The sequence below is a fragment of the Tympanuchus pallidicinctus genome, unplaced genomic scaffold (assembly GCF_026119805.1).
Source record: "Tympanuchus pallidicinctus isolate F22 unplaced genomic scaffold, pur_lepc_1.0 scaffold3, whole genome shotgun sequence".
Taxonomy (NCBI): domain Eukaryota; kingdom Metazoa; phylum Chordata; class Aves; order Galliformes; family Phasianidae; genus Tympanuchus; species Tympanuchus pallidicinctus.
In genome coordinates, this window is record NW_026294747.1 from 42,212,288 (window position 1) to 42,237,208 (window position 24,921).

General features: G+C 39.1%; 1 protein-coding gene across 1 annotated transcript in view; it reads right to left on the reverse strand.

Annotated features, from left to right (window-relative positions):
- KCNK10 (potassium two pore domain channel subfamily K member 10) overlaps positions 1–18,217 on the reverse strand; it is a 56,796-nt gene extending 38,579 nt beyond the window's left edge. Inside the window, exon 1 of the mRNA XM_052695575.1 lies at positions 18,052–18,217. Coding sequence (XP_052551535.1) covers positions 18,052–18,103 — 52 coding nt within the window. The 5' untranslated portion in view covers positions 18,104–18,217. The remainder of the gene's footprint in view (positions 1–18,051) is intronic.
- Positions 18,218–24,921: the final 6,704 nt, after the last annotated feature.

Consider the following 24,921-nt stretch of genomic DNA (forward strand, 5'->3'; position numbering starts at 1 on the left):
ACAGATGGAGGATGTATAGATTTAGGCATTCATAAGCCCTGTAGCTGGCTTTGAGTTTAATTCATGACTCAATCCAAATTGAATGAGTAGAAAGCCCGCAGATTTCCAGCAGACCAGGAGGTACACTCAGTGAACTGCAAGTAGGCCCATAACTTGCAGTACTTCTCTGCAGGCAGCCAACATTTCTGAGATGTACTACTGGACATTTCATCTCTCATTTTAGTGGATACAGACAAGAAGACAATAAGGTACTTTCAGTTCAAGTAAAAATATTCTTTGATGTGCATCTTAAGGTAAATATCTGTATATTCCTCAAAATTCACATAGGACAGGAAGTTCTTTTTAGCAAAAAAGAAATGCTTTCTTCAAAATTTTATATAGATGTGCAGTTCAAAATTTCCCATGGAGTCTTCCTTGTCTTTGTCTTAGAACAGGAAGTTGAATTTGAATTTTAGAGGGATGTGATCATGCAGTTCCGTTTCAGAGAAAATTCATGATCAAGTCATACTTCCAACTGCTTTCACAAGATCCTATGCTGGGTTATCAGCACTTGTACATTCTTTAACACTGCTGAAGGAGACAGCATTATCTCCACTTAGAAATATGGTATTTTGCCAAATTTGTGAAGTTTCAGCAAAGACCTGGAGTGCCAAGGCTCAGAAAAGTCTGTGACATGCCAGCCAAATCCAGTTCAGTTTTTCTGAACTGGTCACTAAAAATAAAAGAACCTACCTTTTCTAAAATTGATAGTAAGGAAATGGGGGATGAAGGGACTCTGAAGGATGTATTTTTTTGTAGTGTCCTTTAGGAGCTTCACTTATTTCATTTCACTGTCCAGAGTATTATAGTTGTTTGCCCCTCCCCTACCACCACTCTTGTGAAATGGCCACAATTTGCAGTTAGCATCAGAAGCTTCCTGATGAACCAGCATGGAAAAGCAAGAAGAAGCATAGCCTGCCAACGAATGACATATAATCTTGAGCTCTTAGGTTATGGCTCATCTCCAAAGAGAAGCTTCTGAGGGAAAGGGGTCTGTAAGTATTTCATTAAATATCACAACCTCTGCCACCTCCCCCAAGTGATTTTAGCTGCTGGCTGCTTGGGCTAAGATCACGAGGCTATGCCTGGAAGCCAGAGCAGGGACAAGGGGTATGCCGAGGAAGAAACGAGGCTATCAATGTATTAAGCTATCATCCATATGCACTTCTCATGAGCATGTCGCAAGCGGAAAACACATGAGGGTTTATGGATAGTGGGAATTTATGTGTCAGAAAGTAAGCAGGGGAGTTGCTATATGCATGAGGAAAGTAATGAAAAATAGAAGTTTCTGGCCATGTGTAACAAAAAAATCATTAAGCCATTAAATTTTTGCATTATGAGGACGTGGCTAATCATTTCCAGGCCACCTGCTTTGCTTGCTATTTCAGCCTCCTCCTTCTCTTCTTCGTCTCTGCTGTGTGTGTTTTTCTTTAAACATGTTTTGTAATGTAGGGAGCATCCATTCAACCAACACAATAAATGTACAGATTTTTACACACAGGACAATAGAAAATCTGTCTCTAGTTCAGAAAATCTGGCTTTTAGAGCAAAAAGTCCCGGTAGACCATGATTGTGTCTGCTTTTGTGTCTGTGCAGCATCTTTGCATGATGTGGGCTAATTGACAGGTGACATTCCAGCTGTGATCAAGGAATGGGAGACAAAATCCTGCCTGCAGGCTACGATTACACAAGGGGCAGAACACGAGTATCCCTGTGGCTGTTGTTCTGGACTGGGGCATAATAATAAGCGCTGCAGTCTGGTGGCTGCTGCATCCATACAGTCACAAGAAAATTGCTTTCAGTGTCAATGTGTTTGAAGCTGTTTTGGCTCTGGTCCCTTCGCAAATCCTCAGGGTGTTCAACCACAAGATTTGAGCAGTGAGAGTTGCATCTAGTCTTCCACACAAGAGGAATTTCACCCTCCTGTTTGTACAGCACTTTGCTGGAAACTGCTGTTAAAGTGAGAAGCATTACTATTACATTTTACTGCTCATGAAAGCAAAGCTTGGTATATTGTTAGCTTGAAAAAAGCACAGAGTGCCTCCGAGTGTACAGCTTTTCACTGCAGCAGTACCCCACTGGTTAAATCTAACATTGTTTTCCCTGAAGTGGGATCTCTAATGCAGTATTAGTGCTGCTGACTTCAGCAACATCTCAGCAGCCTGCTGCAAACACAGTCATCAGTAGCAAGGCACTCAGCTAAGTATGGAAAGAGAGACAGGTAAAGGCAGAAAGGACAACTAACATTAAAACAAAAAGTCTAAACATAGACTGAAAGTAGCAATGTTCACTCCCAATTGCTCTAGTCCCAGAGTGGTGCAGGGAGAAGACAGTAGGAATATAAGTTATAAAACTGCATGAGGCATACAGTCAGCATTTCATCCTATTACAATATAACACTACTGAAATATAGGGAAAGTTCATACACTGAGTTCTCTCTGTTGGTAGGGAGAGAAATGTCAGTAATATGTACTAGAGGGAATCATGTCTAACCAGTGCCTCACAATCTCTGGGAGCACTGGGGAAAATGTCAGATAAAAGAGCTTCTGCAATTTTTGAATTATTTGCCATAAATTCCCAGCCAATGCTTGAAATTATGATTCTTGGTAAGTTTCCAAAGAAATCTACATAAATCTGCTTTAACTGATATGTACTAATTAATAGCTCTTGGAATATCCCAGCTGCTTAATTGATTTGGAATGCAATTTTTATGAGAAAACAAGAAAGTACCACCAATTTATAATGTGGCTTATAATCTTCTTCATTAGAAAAACTGTAGTTCATACAAAATAAAAATAAAAATCTTAAACAGCCAAAACTGTTTTGCATTAAGATCTCTCCTTTTGTAGCTGTAGCTTCCCAACTATCCAGAGTGTTCAAAGAAGAGTGATGCTGGCACACTGGGGATCAGAAGGACTAGTAGAATTTAAGTATCTATGCCATTCCCAGGCAGTTTCTTTAGAGGCAGACAGGAAACTTCTCTATGCAGCAACTCATCAGAATGAATTTTGCCTACTACTGAAAGATGCTGTCACACCTATTTGATAAGAGGTTTTTCCAAGGGACAAATTTTATAGTTGTATTTTCCAGTTTCTCCTGTTCACACTACCAGAGTGTGCTTCCATAGCTGCTTCCACATAGCTGTGCAGCAAGCTGTCCAAGTAAAACCAACTGCTGGGCTATCTGATCTCTATGGTAGTGTACTGGATTTATGTGGCAAGCTGTTAGCAGCAGGGAGGCTACAGGCCTGCCCTGTGCTAGGCACAACCTGTTCCAGGCAGGTCCACAGCAGATCCAGTGCAGGGCATAGCAAGCCCTTCACTGAAGCTGGTAGGGTGTCTCTGAAAATGTGTATATAAAAAAAGGCAAAGAAATTAGTAAAAAGTTTGTGAGAAAATATCCAGCAGACAGCAGAGTAAGAGAAGAAGAAGAGGAAGATTATCTCCATGTGCTGGTGGAGACTCCTCTGCAGCTCACAGAAGTTTTGAATGAATCCATGTCTTTCCATGCAGCTCATGGAAATGACTATGCTAGAACAGAGATCTATATGGCAATTTGTGGAGAACTCTGCTTCAGAGCAAGTGGGTATTTCCTGAAGAACTTCAGCCCTTGGAGAGCCCACTCTGGAGCAGATTTATCTGAAGAACTGCACCCACAGTGAAAGCCCATGCTGAAGCAAGGGAAAAGTGCACAGGGAAAGCAGAGCCACAGAGGAACTGTTGTGATCTCACCACAGTCTCTGTTCTGCATCTACCTGCACCACTCAGGATGGGGAGAAGGAAGAGAAGTTAGAGAAGAAGTAGGGAAGCTGAACATAGTGGGAAGAAAAAAAAAAAAAAAAAAAAAAAAAAAAAAAGAGATGGGAAGGCATTTTAACCTTTGTTTCTCATCATTTTATCAATTTTGATCTGCAACAAACTAAAATAATTTTCCACAAATAATCTGCTTTGTTTGTGCCAGCAACAGGTAAGCAATCTCCCAGTCATTATCTTGGCCCACAAGATTTTCTATCTTATTTTTTCCCCATGTCCTTTTGAGGAGGAAAGGAAAAGCTGAGTGGGCACCTGGCAGTCAGCTCAGGTCAACCCACCATCGCCAGCTTGGACAAAAGACAACAGAGCTGAGCACAAGAGTTGATGTGTATCATTCAGCACTTTTTTTCTTTTAAGTCCCATTGATCATGGTATGCATATGGATTTTGGCAAGAAAAGAAAAAAGTCATCAGTTCATTACCCTCACACTCTAAGAATATCAATGTATAGATCAAGACTCGAACTACTGTGATGAGCATGAGAAAGAGCGAGAGCAAGCAGTCTTCCAACAGCAATGCCTTCTTGTCATTGAATACTGGAACTGAGTCAATGTGGAACAAAAACATTCATTTGTCCTATTGAGCTGATTTGATTTTTTTCACTTTTTATCACCTTTCATTCTCATTTTTCTTCTCACACATAACCATTTTATTTTACTCATTTTCTATACACATTTGAGAAAATAGTTGTTAGCAGCACACATTTTCACATAAAGCTAAATGTCAAATTCATTAAATATTTCATGCTGGCACAAGTTGTGTATGCCCTTAACTAACCATTTAGTTAGATTTCTTTGGCAATTTTAAAAAAGAAAAGAAAATCAGCATTTGTTTGCAGATATTAAATAGCTAGAAATGGGGTGCTGGGTAAACTTGACCAACTGTATTATTTGTTAATCTAGTTGTGATTAGTTTAACAAGCGTGCAAGATATTAATGAGTCTGTGCAATTACTATTCTCCTGAGCTATGCTATGACTTTTTTCATTGATTTCAACGGATTTTGTGAGGGTTTTGAAAGACTTTCTGGTATTCCATCATTTCACTTCAGCAATTCTGAACCTAGCCTCCCTAAAGAGATACAAAAGAAGAATGTACAAGCTGGCTGAATTTTAGTCATGAAATGTAGTGAGAAAGAGGAGAGTCTGAATACCATTTTTATACTTATTGTATTTCTGAAAGGTTCTGCCATTTATACGTGTAAATTCTTTAAAGCACAGAAGAATAGTAGTTCAAGAACCCAACTCAAAAGGTTCTTCAAGGCAAGGAAAGGAAAACTTCACAAAGATTGCTTAGGAAAAAAGAAAAGAAGAAAGAAGTCTACAGAATGAAAATCTCAGTGCTTTTAAGCACCAAAAAAATAAATTGATCAAAAAGCTCACTAAGTCAACAAATCCAATCTTAAATTATATTTGTATAGGTTCTGATTAGTAATTGCATCTTATAATTATTTCATAAATTCTTCAAATTATGATTTCAGACATCAGCAGCATTTAGAACAGGAGTTCCACTCTCCTGAATCTATTCCAGATAGCAGTGCATTACCATATATCACTTTCTTTAGATCACTATGTAAAAATCCAATGATAGACGACAGTAATTTTCCTTGATTCTAAATGTTAGGAGTTCAAAAGTATTTCTAGGCTCCTTCTTGCAGAGTGATCCAATTTTTTATTAAGACTTGCACAGAAAACAGCCTTAAGCCACAAAAAGCCAGGTAGATTTCTTAGCATGGTGATGTGTTTCTCAAAAAAGCTCTTATGACTTATCATAAAGTAGGGTGGGGAGGGTGAAGATGGGGGGAATGGGGGAAGGACACAGTCATATTTTAATTCTTGTCCTTTTTTTGTATACAGCACAAACTTTCATCATACATACTTTTAGCAATGGACATGAAGTTACATTTTTCTTTCTTCAGAAAAGGAAAGCAATCTTTGAATGGCAGGGAAAAGGCTGTTGAATTCAGCATGTTTCTCTGCTCCACTTATCACTAAAATATTAAATGGTAACAAAATACCAACATGATTCATTGTAACCTAGTGTTAAAAGTACAGAACAAGAAAAGAAGAAAATGAGCTAGCAAACTACAGAAGGCAAATGCCTCTTCATGTTTAAAGAATGCAGGAAATACCTGTGCCTTGCTTCAGCCAGTTTGGCCACTCTAGTATCTTGGTTTGAAAAACAGTAAATCAGATACTATCACATATTCAAATATCATTTTCCATGAAAAAAAAAAAAAACCAAACAACAACAAGGCTGATTATCATTTTGTAAACATCCCACTTAGATTTTCATTGCAATATTCTCAAGTACCATCTTAATGTCAATGAAAATGTCATTTAGACTAAGTGTGAAAATGCAAAGCATAGTTCTCAAACAAAAATAAGCACTGACCAACAAAAAAACAGTGAAGAATTCTTCTCTAGATCCTTTACAAGTAATAAGTGTTTAATCTACTTCAAGGAATTATTGGATTGTGCATTAAGAGAAAGCCTATCTGCAAGGATAGCTGAACATGGGAAAACCTGTTGAGTGAAATCTTCACTGAAAGTTTCTAATTGGACAGACAATCATCTGCCAGAAAACATTTAGGCCTATATTTTCAGCCTGTGCTTTGCATTCCCACATGGACTCAAGAAGAAAAGCTACCAGTGAAGGATAAATTAGGAATACAGCCTAATGTTGTAGACCGTATTTATCATCCAGGACACGTAAACAAACAGGTAAAATGTTAAGGGTACAAAGAGGTTCAAAAAATGCATCTCAGTATACTAGTCCTGACTCACAACAGGAAAATGGTGTTGAAAGCTTTCCCCTCTGTGAAAAATAGTCAAATGCATTTCAGCATTCATCTTCGCACCAGTCATGCCAAAAGTCTAGTAATCTTTGATGATTATCTAAATATTCCAAAGTATTTTACTTAAAATACGTAACCTCTCGTGACACTGAGAAAAACTGATATTGCATGTATTCACTGTTTGTCTCACATAAACATTGCCACAAAGACTTTAGCAGATGATTTCAGGAGTAATTTAAGGAGGTGATTAAAACACTGTCTTTGTCATATGCGCATTAAGTAGGTATGACAATTAATTGTCATCAGTGTATTAGCAACTCCTCAAGAGACAAGCTCTGTTCCACTCTTTATACATAAAAAAAAAAACTGGTTTGTCTGTTATAAGATTAATAGATAACCACAAATTATATTCCTTTGTGTTGTTAGTCATAAAAGACAAATACGATACTCCTTTCGTGAGCTGCCCTTGCCGACTATCTACAAGAACATCCCAATGGATTCTGACCCTGACTCTCTGCTTTCAGAACTGCAGTCAGAGCCTGCCCACAAAATCCTAAAATGGACTGTCTGAGTCTTACTCTTCCTCTGTTGCAAACACAGCCCCAGCACCATACTGAGGCAATGCAAATTGCAGGAAAATAAGAGGACTGGTTTGTGAAAGTATCAGCCAGAACATGTGCACTGACATTCAAAAAAATATATCTCTGCCAAAGTCACAATCATGGTATTCTGGGATACTTCCCCCACTCTCCCACTGCTCCCAGGTACGTACATGAAAGCTCACTGGTCAAAAGGCTGGGGTACAGGACAGGATGTGAACTCCAGCAGCAGCTGAAAGCATCTTTTTTTTTTTTTGTCTAGCTTGACTTCAGGACAACAATCCTCATGGGGTTCCTATCTAACATTTATTGGCATTAACATGAAGATGCACTGCCATTGACACCATTCATAGCACTACTTACAGAGCTGCCAAGTCCAGATGAGCACTTGAGAGAAATTTGTCTTGTGCTGGAGGGCAGTTTCCCCTGCTTTGCTTTCTCTTTCCTGACTTCTCTTCCACAATGCCCTCCTCCAAATACACACATCTGTTCTTGTCTCTCATTTCTCTACCGTCCTGCTGGCAGCATAGGAAGCAGCATACCTGCATCTTGCTGCGTAGTTCCTCTTCCCACAGCTCTGCTCTCAGCTGCCCTCTCCATTGCCTCTGACACGTGAGCCAAAGCAAGGCGCCAAGCCACAAGTGATGGGATGCATCAGTGAACTCCCTGGCAAGGTACTTTACATACTGGGAAATGAAAAATGGAGTAGAAGAGCATTGCGCTGAGGAGTTGAAAGAGTTGAGGGGAGGTTAGAAGTGATTGGCAGGGGCATGTCCCAAATAGGGAATCCCTCTGCTTCAAGACCAGTGACTGTGTTTGTTCCAACACACTCACTGGCAGCAGTGCTACTATCATCAGGCTCATGAGGCTATTTTTAGAGAAACTGAATACAGAGAAACCCAACAAAAATCCTCACCTTTTGTTTTCTGAAATAAAGCTAAAACTAATAGATCATTGCTAAAATACCTTTCCCTAGCATTACTGATATTTCTTGTTCTTGCTAAAATTGGGAGTGCTAGTCCATTCAGATTTGCTCTGTCAAGAGCCAAATAGAAAGCAAGTGCTTTTGGCTCAAGATCTTAGGGCATAGTGATGACTTTGTGAAAAAGAGTTCCTGTCAGAAGAGACGAGTACACCACTTTTTTTGTCTCATAAGGCAATATTTAGAAAATCTTCTTTCTTGTCAGTATATTACAAGCCTCAAGTACAAGCATCAACAAATAAGCAGCTGGTCCTCTGCAGAATTCATCCTGCAGGAACAACAGACTCATTGAAGCAGTGATGCTGCTGCTTATCCACAATCTTCCTTTGAAAGACTAATAAAAAAAAAAGTCATTGCATCATGCCATTGGTAAAATAAGTCAATTACATTTTTCTCTCAGGAAGTGTTCCAGAATTGCAGCAACATTTAGGAAGTCAGGATGTCCCACAAGATTTTAAGGTTTTCTGTTTCCAAGTACTCATACAATGATGTAGGTTCAGGGTTTTAGCTGGTATCCTACTGCTGAAGAAGCTGGACTGGAATCTTCCAAATATCCTGTCTCAATATTTCACACAAGATATCCAGCAAATAGTCTCATGGCCAGACCAGCCAGTGAAAGAAACCTTTATCTTCTAATAGTTTAGCATAAGAAGATGTGTGTACAAAGAAAAGAACATTCTTACCTATAGCAACCTGGTGGAAAGAGAAACAAGTAGTGGAGACAAAAGACAAAATAAAGCTCCATCACTCCATTCTGTCCTGTGAAGGAAACTACCTAATCTATATTTAAAATGTGATTGATGACAGCTGTCTGCTAGTGGCATGGCATAGCAGTGGAGTGAAGGAATCTCTTTGCTGTCTCACAGTCATGCAAAGAGGAACTATAGTGGCACTAGATATATACTATAAGCTGGAAATGTAAGATACCAATACATCATTTAGCCAGGGGAACACATTTGCTGCAGGACTCTCTTATGTTAACAGAAAAAGAACAGACCTTTCACATATGAACAAGATTGGAAAAACACAGGCACAATGAGAGTAGTGTAAGCACCTTCAGAGATTTCTTGACTCATCCATTAACATGTATCAGCACATTACTGACCATACCTACAGAGCTCACACTGATGTTCCTCTGTAAAAACAAGAACTCCTGCATCAGTCTGCTGGTGGTTTCCCCAGCCTGGATAGTGATTTAAACTTATAGAAAAATACTGTGAATTCTAAAAAAATTGAATAATGATTCACTGCTTCAGTTAAATGATGATTTCTCAGTTTTTCTGGGCAATGGGAATAGAACTGGATTATACATCATGGTCAGAAATCTTGTAAGAAGCACATCTGTTGTGCTATTTTTTAGTTCACTGGAGATACACTATTTGTATATACTAAGGTTCTGTACAGGTTAGTGCTAAATTCCTGTACACAGTAAGTGAGTCTTAGTTAAATGAATGAAGGCATTACTGTGCTTTGAAAACAGGAGAGAGAATACATATAAGCTAGATATTACAAAATGATTCTGTGCAAAAAAGACATTTCACAAGCAAGAAGCAGTTGCTGTTTGAAATGCACTTCTTCAGCACAGACATTTTTATTTTCTCTTATTCTAGATTCTTCATAATGTACGCAGTTTTCATTTCCACTTTTGGTGTGTGAAGTTGCACTGGTGAAGATGCTGCAATCAGAGTGCTCACGGAACAATTATTAGAAAGTAACTGAGTCAGAGAGCTCAGGTAAGCACAAGTAAGTCGTGGTGCCTCCAAAATCATTATCCTGCACCTGGCAGCAAATCACAAGCAGAACATATGAACAGTGCTACCAGTTGGGCATACAGAGCTCCAGGTCAACACTAGGCTGATTCTGGCTGCACAAAGCTGGCTTCAGAGCTATGTTATACAATTTAGGATATCATAGATAAGGGGACTGGTACAACAAATAAATTATGTGAGACTCTTCTTGTCTCATGCTCAACTTCTATTCTGAGTATAGAAACACAGTTGCAATTTGAACTATGATAAAATTTCATAGCCACATAAGGATGGTATCTGCTAATATGCAATGGTTTCTAGAATCTAATAGTGCTTTGCAATGTTGTCATACTTCATCACTGACACACAGCCACATGCATTTGGATATCAAACTTAAGAAGGAGACAGCTGTGTCCCCTTAGTCAGTTTTGCTCCAAATCAAGCTTCCTTTAAGAAAAGCATGCCTGTACAATGTAACAGTAGGTGAACATGACCTCATTCTGTACTCAGAGCTGGTAGTAACAAATGAAATCATCACTAATAATGCCAAGCTCAGAATAGTAATTTACAGTTTCTGGCAGAGATGCACTAGGAATGACTGTATAACCCCTCACGACCCCAAAGCCCAGGCAATTTGAGAATGAATCTACCAGGAAAGAATGGTGTCTTCTAAATCCTTCTAGTGAGGAGGTACCCAAAGCCATTTGGGCTAAAGTTCAAAATACAAACAACTCATCAACTCTTTCATTTGTTCTATTTTAGAATATAACTCGGCAGAATCAATACAGATGTGCCCATATTAGAGAATGTATCCCAAAGAGTTATTCTACTCATCCTGAACCAGGCACCTTCTGAAAGTTCTCCAGGCTACAACAACCATATGTGACTATATTTCCTCTGACCATTGCAGGTCCTATCAGTCAAATACTTCTGCATTTCATTTGAATACCTACGTATATTTAGACGATTTATGTTCAAAATAAGTCACACCCAAACAGCATAACTCAGTTGCTCACTCACATTTACCTAATACCTACTGTGGGGTCCTAGGGCATTTTATCTCACATTAAGCTGCTGCTCTAGGAAGACAGAGGTGTCCCTTTGGCCTATTAGCATACATACCTATCCTATGTAAATGTTTCAGTTGCCTTACTGCCCATTAAATGGCAACAGATATTTATTTTCAGAAAACAGAATCAACAAATAATGCTTGTTGGCAATGAGAAATCCAAGTTATGTGTCAGCATATCATTGTAAATGAGTTATGAACTCTTCTTCTCAAAGAAGATAATTATTATGGTGGCTCTGGGACCACAAAGAGGTAGTTCTGGTGTTGTTTATTTGCCTATCACAAATGTTGCTACTCAAGGCCTCTCTTAAAACCCCTATTAGCCGTCTTAACATTTAAGTAAACAGTGATGGATCTGAGTTAACCCAGAGGAACGTCTCTGAAATGTGAGCCACTTCCTACATATCACCTGGGAGTTTCTGCAGTACCATCTCTTTTGTCATTCTTTCTTTGATTTTTTTTCCACCTTCATAACTAGATACTTTTTTTTTTCTTTAAAATGAAATACTAAATGTCAAAGTATTAAAAACGTTGGACAATCTGTCAGTGCGTATTTGCTATTTTCAAATCATGCCAATACTATTATATGACAGCACTGAGTAACAGAGGAATAATGCAAGTAGCCTTTAACAATGTATTGATGAATCTTAAGAATCTCTGTGGTGCAAGTGCAAAAGTGGTGCAAAATCCAAAATCCTCATCCAGTAAAGTCACTAGCATGCTGTTTCTTTCTCCTCAGAAAGAAAAGATGAGTCAGTCCTGCTGAGATATGAACATATGGCTATAACAAATCTAGATACTCAAAGCCTGATGCTTGAAACACTGTGATGATTCTGTAGGATAGTGATGCCAAAATAACTTGCATTGCTTAATAAGAAGATGATTTTTGAGATGTTAACTTTTGTTACTCCTTAGTAGTTAAATTCTTTACTGTCTATACAAATTTTGATAACTAATTTTGATTCTATCTCACTACTGGCTTTCATTTTCACCTCTCAAATCAAGATTTAACCAAGTCAAAATTTGTACTGCGACTTCAAAATCTTAATCTTGTATTTGGAAACACCTGACTAACACATATTGATACATGTATTTAGCATACTGCTCAAAACCTGTCAGTAATAACATTTATAATAGTAAGGGAATTTTTTTTTTTAGCAGTTAAAGATGAAATCTGAATTCTTGGTTTCAGCATTCTCAGACCAAGAAAATATCCCCTAAAACATGTTTCATTAACATTGTAAGAGAATCATCATGGTTCACTTTTTAAACATCAATTTATTTAAATAATCTGAATTGATATTTAACTGTAAAAGCAGCCTAGAAAAAAAGTATCAAAAACAAAACAAAAAAACACTGGACCATGGAACAAAAAGAATTGAGTATATGATAGGTTTTGTTCTCATCTGCTGTTTGATCTCATTGAGTTAACTGGTGAGAATTGAATGGCAGGTTATTTTTAAAGTCAGTGGGTTCACTTAAAGCACATTTCCAACTCTAATATTTTCTGGTTTTTGTTGTTGTTTTGTTTTTCTTCTTTCTTCCAGGTACTTTTTTACTTTTAATTCATGTGGACAACAAAGTTCTGAGACTTTAAAGTGAAGAATCTCATGTTGCTTGTACTGGAGCAGTAAAACCCTATCTCTGGTTTAAATCATGACAGTAAGACTTATATCAAAATACATATGCACTCTTATGTCTGAAGCTGATATAGTTGATATGCTAGCTAGATAAATCCATAGACATGACAAAAGCTAACCCAAAAGCTACCCAATTACAACAGGTATTATATATCTTTCTTCCAAAAGCAAACTCCATCACTTCAGGTAGCATCAATTTTCAAGACCTGCACAAGGGAATTTTCAGCCCCAAAGACTATTAATCGATTCCTTTGTACAGCGTTGCAAAAATAGCACTGGTATTCTTCACTGAAATTACTACTCTGTTCTAACTTCTCCAGCTGCTAACAATTCTACTGCTATCCTTGACTTAGACTTACAGAGCATCATAGTGCTCTGTTCATTTCCTATTCCTCACAGTATAGATGGCATTATAGTAATACTTTACTTTTCATCTTATATTGGCTATTGTTCAATCTTTTCTTATTGCTTCTACTATAAGAAAGCTGTTGCCCAATCTTTTACTTCCTTTTTATTATTAATTTGACCTTTCTGAATCCTTACTTCTTCCAGTTCCAAGACAACTCAAAACCAATATGATTTTGTGATGCAAGCAGCACATGGTCACTATCCTGCCTTCACTTCTTGGGAACAAATCAATGTTTTTGTACATCACAGCTTTCCATACTAATGTCTTCTTACACTGAGCTACTAAAAATGTCTTGTTAGTGCAGAAGTATATTAAGTTGTCTAGCCCACAGCTGCACTTCATGACATTAAACACATTTTCATATATATTCTTGAAAAGAAAGGACAGGAATGAGATTTCTCATTCTACTCATTATGTCTTTATAATAGTTTGCTTTTTGTATAGGTTTCTGATATTAAATGGCAGAAAAAGCAGAAGCTGGAACAGTTTGTAACATTATGCAGCCAGTTTAATTTTATACTGAATAGTTAACACTGAAGAGTTTTTCCAACAGCCATTAAGAGGTGATCCAATCCTGCTATCCACACAGACTCAGTTCCAAATGCAGGTGTCCAGTTCCTCTTGAGGTGTCTCAGGTGAAATGGAAAAATCCCACAGAAGGACCTGTGGAAGACTTGTGCCCATCTGGAGAAGCAGCTGGGGACTATCAAATGGCTCTATATTCATCTAATGGGAAACTCAATTGAGCCTTCATTGTCTGCAGAGATGTGGAAGTAATGCTACTTTCCTCTAGTTGTAGAGTGCAGAGATAACCTTATTTCATAAGTGATGTGATCGATGTATGAAGACAGGCTGTTTTTCTCCATCCTAATTGTTTTAGCACTGATTGCAATACATGTGATCTGCTTTCAATAGCAAGTCTTAGATTGCTCTAAACAAGTTAATTATATTTCACAACACCTTTGTGCAGTAGACAAATATTAATATTTCCATTTCGCAGTCAGAGAAGAAAGGAGGAAAAGAAAGGGTAAGTGACTTACTGAAAATTAAACAATAACTCAGTGGCAGAACCAGAAAAACTCCAGACTTTCAATCACAGCTTGAATCCCCCACAGACCACTAACACAAAATGTAAGGATGATAATAATAGCATGATTTTAGGGTTTCAAACTGAGAGAGCTACCTTTGTTTGCAAAAAGACACTGAGCTTGTACCAAAACTTCAGTGTTCCAAAAGGTCAACACTGAGATAAACATCTTTGAAAAACAACAACACAAAAACAAAAACCTGGAGCCATAAATGATGGATCAAGATTGAACTCAATTTTCTGCCTACTACCATCATCACCTTGGAAAAAACGTTCAACCATCACTCTCCAAGACATTCACGCTTGGAGATAATTTCTGAGCATATTGGAAAGGGTCACATCTATCCTCTTCTAGGAAGAAGCAGTATTTTAAGCTGATAATTAGAAGAAAAAAAATGATATTCCTGTAATATCCAGATGTTTTGGTTAGAATGAGGGATGCTTAAAAATATATATGGAAAGACTTTGTAAGCCAACTTAAATATGGACAACAAGACTGTGTAATGAACAGCAAGATGAGGGTGGGAGATGAAGGAGGAGAAGAACAATTACAAGAGTTAGAGTCTCTGTATGCTGCTCTAAATGCAATCTTATATTTCAAAATGTTTAGATGTTAAATGTTTTAAATTTGTGTGACGTATGAAACCAAAAATCTGATCTACTAATTACTGTGAGGATTGCATTGTCTAAATTGCACCAAACAGGAGAAGCAAAAATCAATGACAGGCAAATTAAATGCCCTTTGATAGTATAAATCCAAGCTGATTCTACCGGTAAGACAAATAGGAGGATTTGTCTTACCAGTAGAAAAAAGCAGGATTTTTTTTCTTTTCTTTTTTTTTCCCACCTCAAATCTGAGGATACATACTATGAGATCCTGTATCCCTACTGAGTGTCCAGCTCTGTGCAAAAATGCATTTCTTCTGCAAGAGCCTATTTGGGATTATGCTCTTCTGTTAACCAACTCACTCAGTGTGTATGAATACATGTACATTCTGTTGTGAGATTCTAGGACAATGTTCATATTGGAATTTTGCAATGACTTTTGCAATGACATTTGATAATGAATGGAGTTATATAGTGCCTAGGGTAGGGGGGAACTTCCTTAAGGGAACCTGAACCTTAGATACTCCCAGGTTCATGAAATAATTTGTTTATCTAGAAAATACACTCATCAGTTAGAGGGACTGCAGAAGTAATTTCTGTAGCCATGACAAGTGAAGATGCTACACAATAGGATAAAAGTATATACAGTTCAATCACCACCATGCCTTATTTATTCCAGTCTAACAGTCCAGAAGTCAGTCCAATTAGCTGTCTGTAACACGAGCTCTTATGTTAAGTCCATTCCTTTAAACTTGTTCCATCCACAGAGTATTTCTATGATATATTAATCTTCACTGATGTGAAGTGAGAATAACAGGTTTATGTGAGATGAAGTCTACCAGCAAACTCTATTTATCTAAATATATAAAATGCAGTCACCATTAAAGAGTTTGAGCATTAATTCCTTTCAGTGTATATCATCCTGACCTGGAATAAAAAAAAACAGCACTATCATCAGTCTCAAGCCAATCATATCTCCACAACAAGGGCTGTGGGCTTTAGAAATGTTTCCAGAATAGATAGACAGACAATCCAGCAAATTTTGCCTTGAGTGAACTGACCTAAACATCTTTGAGAAGCCATAGCTCTCACTATCATCTTCAGAATGTTAGCTTGCTTGCCAGAAACATTGGTTGAAATACTTGAAGTAGCGTTAGCACAAGTCAGCACAATTAATGCTAGACAGAAATGTGGAAACTGCATGTTCTCTGTCTGACTAGAACAGAGCACTATCACACAAAACACACTGCAATGAGCCTACTACTGGAGTGTGAACATTCACTGGACACAAATTCTGCTTTTAATACTAAGTACTCTTTGTATCCTTTCACTGACAGATTTTTAAATGTTGATCTAGGAAAGTAGTATCCAAAACATGACATCCTTCTAACCTTGTACCTGCAGAGAAGAGACCATATATGCAACATCAAACTACTCCTGTATTGATTGAACCCTAGACAATTTTTCCTTATCAATTTGTGTTTTTCTATTTGACTGATTTTTATCTATTTCCTGAGTCCCACAGAGAATTAGAAATTAACATTTCTTGTTTCCTTCCTGGCTATGCATTAACGACCTTGCTGCTTGGCTAATGAAGTCTTATACACTGAAGGAAAATAACAGGTAGGATTCTGCAGTCCTTACCAGCCTGACAAAGGGGGAACCTGCTGGGTTTGAGGTCCTTAACCTGTTAGAATACTGTGTGGTTCTGGACACATTAGTAAATTGTGACCAACCACCTGTTGGATCCATATGCTATAAAGCTGTTTGCCAAGCAGGGGGACTGCACACAGAATACCAGCAGTACATCTCCTTGTGTGCACTGTCAAGGGATGGGAGGGAAGGGCTTCTTGCAGTAAAAGGCATTTTACAATGCATAAAATGGAGTAAAATTAAGCTACAGAAAACACATTCAAAAAGGCACCTGGGAAGAGCAAGTTTTCACTACATCTGATTTTGACCACAGAATAGGGAATATGCTCCTATGGAAATAAGCACATGTGTTAGCGTTACTGCTGGCTGTGAATCTGAGGGTGGAGGAGGCTGATGTGTTGACTTCAGCTTTCACCTAATTAAAGATGTAGTAAGGCTTAAACTAAAGCTTAATTGTGTATCCTATGCAAACAGCACACCAGATCTGCTTGGCAGAAAGATGTCTATTCTGCTATATTTCTTCTACACCAAGAGAAAATGTTTCTAATGGTTCTTTTTTAGACATTAGGACACAGAGAGTGACAGACAAATTGACCACTAAAACCAGACCTGCAGAATAAAGCTGAATACATAAAATCCATGCTATCACTTCATACTTCCTGCAAGCACTGCTACACAGCAACTAGCTGCCAGCAGCTCTACTGCAAACCTCAGCATATGGCTCCTTTGCTCGTGTATCAATGCACAGAAATATGACACACCAATATATACATTGCCAGTAGGATTTTTTCAGTTATTTCTTCTGCAGGATGCACATTAACTTCTTCCCGTGCCCAGGCAAAAAAAAAAAAAAAAAGAAAAGAAAAAAAAAAAAAAAAAAAAAAAAGGTTTATTTTAAAACACAACTTAGATCATTTTTTTGAAAACCACTGCACTGGCGTAAATCTCCTGCCACCATCACACAAGCAGTCCCCAAGACAGACTCCAAGGCTAAGTACAGAGTTAATCAAACTATCCGCTTGGGCTGAGCAATTGTTTATAGGACAGTGTAAAAAGTCAAAAGGTCCCTTTGGGCTCCATTATTTAATGTGTGTTTTTATACTGTCCACATTATGGGTTATATTGCAGCAGCATTTTGCTCGAGTTGCTTGCCAGCATTTACTATAGATGAGCCCTTAGCAAGCTGTCACATCTGTGTCCACTCCTGTACCACCCATTTAGCAGAGACAATGATGACCAGAAACAACAAAGGAGTGACAGATAAAACAAACAATGCTCTGAGCCAGAAATCACAGCCATCCCAGGCAAGTTTGCCATGGAAATATTCAAGAAAAAGGAGGGAAGGAAAGGGAGACATCAAATACAGGACTAAAAAACTTACACCCAGATGAGGTTTTAACCATGTACCCACACAACCCCACATCTTTGGAGCAATTTCTAACGCCCTGGTAGGGCTGAGCAAGGAAGAACGAACAGAGCACATGGGAGGCAGACAAGCATCCAGCGTCTCCTCCCATTTGGAGTCAAATAGTCTCCTGCGAGTCACGAGACAGAAGGAATAATACTAATAATTGTTATTATTGTAATAATGATAGTAATAGAGATTCACCAACCTTGAGGATCCCAGTTCACCTGTTTTCTTGGAGTCTCGATTGGAAATTTCATCGCTTCCTTTTTACACAGGGAGAAAAAAGAATTAAATAAATTTCCCGACCTTCCTGTCTCAATGCTGCAGTCAAACAAATTAATTTCAAATTAAAGGGAGTCTGCGCTGTTTGACTGAGGGAAACTGGTGGTTGCCAAGGCAAGCGATACACAAATAAATCAAAGAAAGTGGGGAGGGGTGGGGAGGGGCGGGAAAGGGAGCAGGGCGGTGGGGTTTGCAGAGGGAGGTGAGGAGGGGTGCGGACACCCCAACAGAGAGGGGGAGTGGAGATAAGGTAAGGGCAGCAGCGGCCGGGGCTGGGCAGCGTGTGCTGCTGAGTCTTGGGCTCGCCCGATCCCTCGCGGATGCTGGGGCGGCACGGTCCCCGCTGCAGCCCACCTAAGGGGCTCGGGGCTGGGCAGCCCTCAGGAAGCGAGCCAAGCCCACCCCCAGGGACACCTCCCACACGTACACACCCCAAAGCTGAGCCCACGTCAGCTCGGCCGCAGCACTAGGAGAGTAACAGGTCAGCCAGCGGGGGCGAGCCGCAGCGGCATGGCTGGGGGAAGGCTGGGCACCCTCGGCTAGGTGTAGCAGCAGCCTGGCTAGCTGAGGAGAGCCGAAGCAGGAAGGATAGGAGGAGAAGAAGGAGGAGAAGGAAGCCACTCTATAGCTTTGAAGGGAATTCACCGAGTCCCTCTCCTCACTGCCTTAAAAAGGGAGTGGGAAGAGGCTGCGAATCCCTTTGTGAGGAGGTGGCGGCGGCGCCGCGTGCCCCGGGAGGGGAGGGGAGGCTTCCTCCGATACTTACTGGGTCCTCGGCCCCGCAGGAGGATGCAGGCTGCTTTGGCAGAGTTGGCAGCCGCAGCCACGCTCGGCTAGCTATTAGCAGCAGCACATGGCAGGAGCACGGTGGCAGCCAGAGACTCCGCAGCACCGGGGGAGGGGAAGGGCAGGGATGCTCAAAGCCGGCAGCCCAGCCTAAAAAGAGCACCTCGACCAACCAGGGGCTCCCTGTGCCCTGCCTGCTCCGCTGGGGGGACACGGATAGACACCTGGCGTTCAGGCAGGGCTGAAAGATGTGGTCAGGGGTGGGGGTAGGAGGGCTGGAAGGAGGCTCAGGGGTATCAGTGACCTTCCAAGCCCCCAGGCACTTTGGAAAAAGTGGAGGACGCTGGGGTGTCCCTTGTGCCTTTATCAGACATGTACTACTTGCGCAATCTGCAGTTATCCTCTTCTCCCTCCTGCTCCTGTTTTCCTCAAATACAAATAAGGCTGCTGACAGTTTACACCAGAAGTGCTTTCAGTTCGAGTTACAATGTATGCCTCAGCTTCCCTCTTTTAGCCAGGAAAACAAAACCTCAGCCCATCTGCAGGGCTGAAGGAAGAGTGTGAAAGGTTAACCCTGCCCTGCCTCCGGTTTTTCAAACTGTGAAAAGCACATAAATCACTGGGAATGGTTTGGTAGGAGATACCCACATGTTTACATGGGTCATGTGTCGGAGACTCACATTAGAATCAGACTGAGGTCTATAGCCAAAAAAGCCTTCTGAATTTCCAGGAATCAAGTTCAGATTATAAACTTGCTCCTTAAGACAACTTCTTTTCCTGCACTTTTTGCCCTAAACTTCTTTTCACCCAATTGCACTGTCTTGTTTTCCTATCTGTTGCTCAGATGTTAGTTAAACCTGTATGAAAAAAAGAGAGAAATCTTACCCAGGTGAAAAATTAGGCTGTCTGAAGTGTGTGGTTCTCCTTGGGAAACTCTCATTGTGAAGATTTGCATGCTCTTTACACTTCCAGATTCAGAAGGTAAATAACACACACTCCTGCACACACACTCTTTGTTCAACCTTACCCAGGAAGAGAAAACCAGTATTTGTGAATCCATCACCTTAATTTGGCAGTGGCATGAAAGTCCTTTAAAGCAGTATGTACTTCGGAGGTACTATATGAAATAGTAGTGCAAGTTTTCCTTGGGGGGAGGTGCTGGGTGTCTTTTCTTTTCTTAATCTGAGCACCCCCGTGGCTCTTGTTTTGTTCTGTACAGGAGGAGGCGGGAGAGGCTGCTTCAAGGGAGAACATGGTAAGAATTATAATGAGCCTGCTCAGTCAGATTTGAATTTGAGATGATTGCAATGACACCAAAAGAACAAGGTATTTCCTTTGTAAGTATCCTACGATACATTCTGAAGAGGCTTCGGGATTCCTGTTGACGTTACTTCTGCAAACTGAATGGAAAAAATTGAGAGTAGGCTTTGCTAATTGTGCAGCATGATTGCTTGAGTCATGACTGAAAATCTTTTTGCTATTCTACTAAACTAGAAAGACTTCGGAGACTTTTGAACACCTTATTCTAAAGGACTTCTAATGCTCTCTCTCTCTCCATATGTATAATATATGTATACACACATGAATACATAAAATCTATGCATGTGTATAACATTTCTTCAGTATTCTAGTTTCCAGGTTATTATTAATAACTTCCTTTTATATTACTGGTAAAACTTACATATAGACAAATATTACTTAGTTGTGATTAGGAGCTCCGTCACTCTAACCCAAGCAATACTTTTATCTTTTTGCCATAACTACTAACAGTTAACTGATGAGGTAGTTATTATGCTGTAATCACCCGTCCACTGAGAACTCACCTAAATTCAACAAATTCAAACTGGCTTCTGAAAGGCCAACAGCATTTAATATTTGCTAACATAAGCACGAAATGAACCTATAGTCTAGAGATGAAATCTTCAGGCAATTTCATTACCAAGCATTTGCAAATAAACAGATGCTGTCTTTTGCTGTCTAAAAAAGAGTAATTTTAATGTGGCCTTAAGAACCTTACATTATTAAGCTGACTTTAGACAAACATCATATTTGACTTATGGTATCATTAAAACGCTGAGTTCATAATAATGAAACAATATTATATTCCTGTCTTTGTAACCACCCAATGTTCCCACATTCCCACTCAAAACTATCTGTAAGCTTTACAGTAATTTTTGTCTCGGCTCCAGCTATACAGCTTAAAAATCTTGCTGTAAATTGATTGTGATCTGTCAGGTACAGAAATACATGATATCATACAATTGTTTTGCAATTTTTTACCATGTTATGATCATGGAAATCTTGCTCGATTATTTCAATACCTGAGACCTGTAGTTTTATCTAGTTGGCCAATTTATTCCCAAAGTAACTCATTTAAAATCAATGGGGTTACTCCAGAGATGGATTTGGCACAATGAGCGCATCTTTCACTGACAGCACAGCTGTTGCATAGAAACGTAACTATTATCTTATGCAAATAAAAGGCCTTTCACCCCTCAGTGATGTCGAATTCTCATGATAGGCAGAACTGGTGCCTTGAAGCTATAGTATTTCAAGCTGTTACTCTGTCAACTTTTATAAGCCAAGTGGCTTCAGTAATGTTTAATATTTAAATAGGAGACCACCAAGAAAAAAAAAAATAAAGCATAATCAATCTACTTTAGTACTTGCATAACATTTTTCAGGTCTTGACTTTTTAACAGTAATTTAGCAAATCAGTCTGCCTAAATTCTTCAGATCTTACATCCTCAGAGTTGGTGTTAGCTGAGATCAGCATCTTGTAGGGATCGACTTGCGACCATCAAAACACAACCAACAAGATGCTATTTATTACACACAATCTCACTGACAGAAGAATAAAATGCTAAGTTCCATTTTATTGTTCAATAATATGGCATGAGTGACTTAAAAGCTGTTCTGGTGTAACTGAAAGAAGGCCAGAGCAGAAAAGAATAATAAATATATCTTATACCTCGTAAATGCAATAAGTAGGAAGTAGAAAATGCATCAGTGGTAGATTGAAATCATCTGTAACTTTTATGTTAAATTTCTTGAACATACTGAAGGAATATAATATGGTTAGGTGGAATTCTTTTGCAGTCTTTGCATCATCACTTCACAATTTGCACACGTGCATGTAACTATTCAGTTTATGTTTGCTAGAAATGTGCTATTTCTGATTTTGAAGATTGTTCTTTGTTTAGTTTATTGCCACAGACTGCTCTTTTTTACCCTAAGACTAAGAAATCCAAAGTATAAATCCAGTGAAGGGCATTCTGTTCTTTATGTTCTGTCTTCAGTAGTATGAATTTGGACAAGACCCAGTGAAGAAAAATTTTATAGCTTTTTTTTACTTCCTAGGAAGCCTTGTGTGTAGGAAGACTTATAAAGCCTTCTCTACGGAGTAAACTGAATAATTTTCTTCTGATGGTTTTCAGAAGATTTAGTGTGTCTGGGAATTAAAAAGTTAACTAATAATCAGGATTACCTCATCTTGTGCAAGGAAAACAAACTTGCAATTGCCTTTTACTACTTGGTGTTTCTTAGAAATCATTAAGCCTTAATTTACATTCATGCAGAGATGAACCCATAGAAATGCAAGTATTTATTTATTAACAAAATCACTGAATCTGAGGCTTTGTAATAGCCTTTTCCAGAACAGGATCTGCACAGATCTGACGTGTTTAAGTTACCACAGACAATCTACGAATTCCTTTAGCCAGTGACACTAAACAGAATACACTATGGATCTTATCTCACACATCCTAATGCACCATTCATATTCCCAGCCTCATTGTAAGCATCCATCCCCTAAATGCCAGAACTGAAGTGAGGGTGCCTGCTTTGCATTTTGTAATTATCTACTTCATCCTCAGTTCTTTCCTGGTAATATTTTTTCATTAGTCAGACTCGAGCTTTCAGACACCTGTTACGCCAGTCCCTTTATTGTGCTAGCAAGGACTGAAGTGGCATAGTTAGCTCACATTTTTATTCTATCTTTAAAATTACAGTCCATGCACATTATTACTGTAATAATATAATGTAGCATTTTGTTCAGAAAGGTCTGTCATGTAAAACAAGTATTAACTCAAGCTCTATAGTACTGAATCTCTGATGGAACCCACTTACATCTGTTTCATATTAGTTTAATTTGACTTCAGTACAATTACTCCTGAATCACAGTCATGGGAGAATTACAATCTGGCCCTTAGTTTTTTTCCATGATGTCTGCAAAGAATCCTCATAAGATCAAAGTCTGATATTTAACAAAAATAGAAAGCTTGATTAATAAAAACAAGCCACCAAATTCATTTTAGAGCAGTAGCAGTACTGTTTTCTTGCCTCTTGCCATTTGTTAAAGATTTATTACTAGATAGCTACATGAAGCTTTACCTTAGCAGGTCGATAACTTTTCTCTATATTAAACAGGAAATTTGTGGGTTGGCTTTCAGAGATACCTATGTTTCTTTGTCAGTCACATCACTAGCAGAGTCGTGCGAGGACGGGCGCAGTGTGCAGAAGCGCGCCCGGCCCGCTGGTGGCTTCAGGACCCTGGACAGTTGAAGTCGGCCACGGGCTGCGGGGAAGCGCCGATTCCGCAGCCTCGGCCCCAGCCTCCCTGCTGCATGAGCGCCTGGCCCCAGGCACTGCTTTCCCACGTCCCAGGCGAGAGTCTGGCCTGCCAAGGCGACGCAGAGCCAATGCAGTGACAATGCAGGCTTTCTAAAGCAGTGTAGCAGCAGATTGAAAGAAGAACGGTGGATAAATGAGTGGACGTGTTTCAATGCATTACAGAAATATATTAAATCACATCTGCATATAACATCATCCAAGAAGTCATCAACAATTGCACTAGTGAAGAACAGCAAGAGAAACAGAAATGCGATTTTATGTGTACGATTGTTGTCCCAATATTTCTTTGTTTAATGTCTTCAGATTGAATAAATATACTTACAAAGATTTGTACTTAGAACACATAAGGATCTTGGGCAAGACTTCAGATTATTTTCCTTACTGCAGTATAATCTGACTATTTCCTACCTAATCTGCAGGACTAGTAAACTAAGTCAACTACTTGCATATCCTGTACACAGATTTGCTTTCTAGCATACATGACATGCAAACTTATCAGACGGTAGGGCAAGTTTAGGGCCCCACACAAAGGAAGTCAATGCTAGTCTCAGAAGCAATGTCTTACCACACTTTGTAATGAAAAATTTCATCATTTCTTAGAATCAAGCATGCCAGTAAATGCAGCTGTTCCTTTCAGTGTTCTTCATTGTATCATCACAGAAGAATCCTCACAGCAGCCTATTAAATATGGGTATTAATGCAAATATAGAATACATGAAGCAAGGAGGAACAGTCTGCACAGACACTATTAACTGTGACCAGTCCTCCTACAGTTTTCAGTCACATCTTTTTCTTATCTACTCTGAACAGCAAGGGAAGAAAGATGATATACTGAGCATTTAAAGAGCTGACCACAACACCTGCAGTAATCATCATCACTTTGACATTACTCAGTAGAGCTTTACAACTTCCTAAATTAGGTAACTTATTTACCACTCATATAGTAAGAAGCTGTTCCAAAAATGTGAAGGTGATGGTATTTATCATGGAGCTGTGGAATAGGGAATGAAATAAGGCTTCAATTTCAGTTGCGCTACTTTCTTTAGTTCTACTTTACTAGATCTTTCCTCTAGCTTCTTCCAACTTCGTAGCTGAGTGCAGACACCTTTCAGCCAAACCACACAGATGCAGAACTTTCACTGTCACTACTTCAGCCATTGTTCAAAAGGTAACAGTCTGAATTGCATAGGTCTTTATATCTGCACACAACTAGCCACATCAGCACTGGACCTCTTTGAGAAAAAGACCTTGAAATAGTATGGTATTTCAAGCAAAACCAAATCAGTACATTAATATTCTGTTTTAAGAAGAGCAGAGACTATGTTCTGAGTGTAAATTAAAAATTACTAATACTTATTAAAGGAGCAGTGCCAGG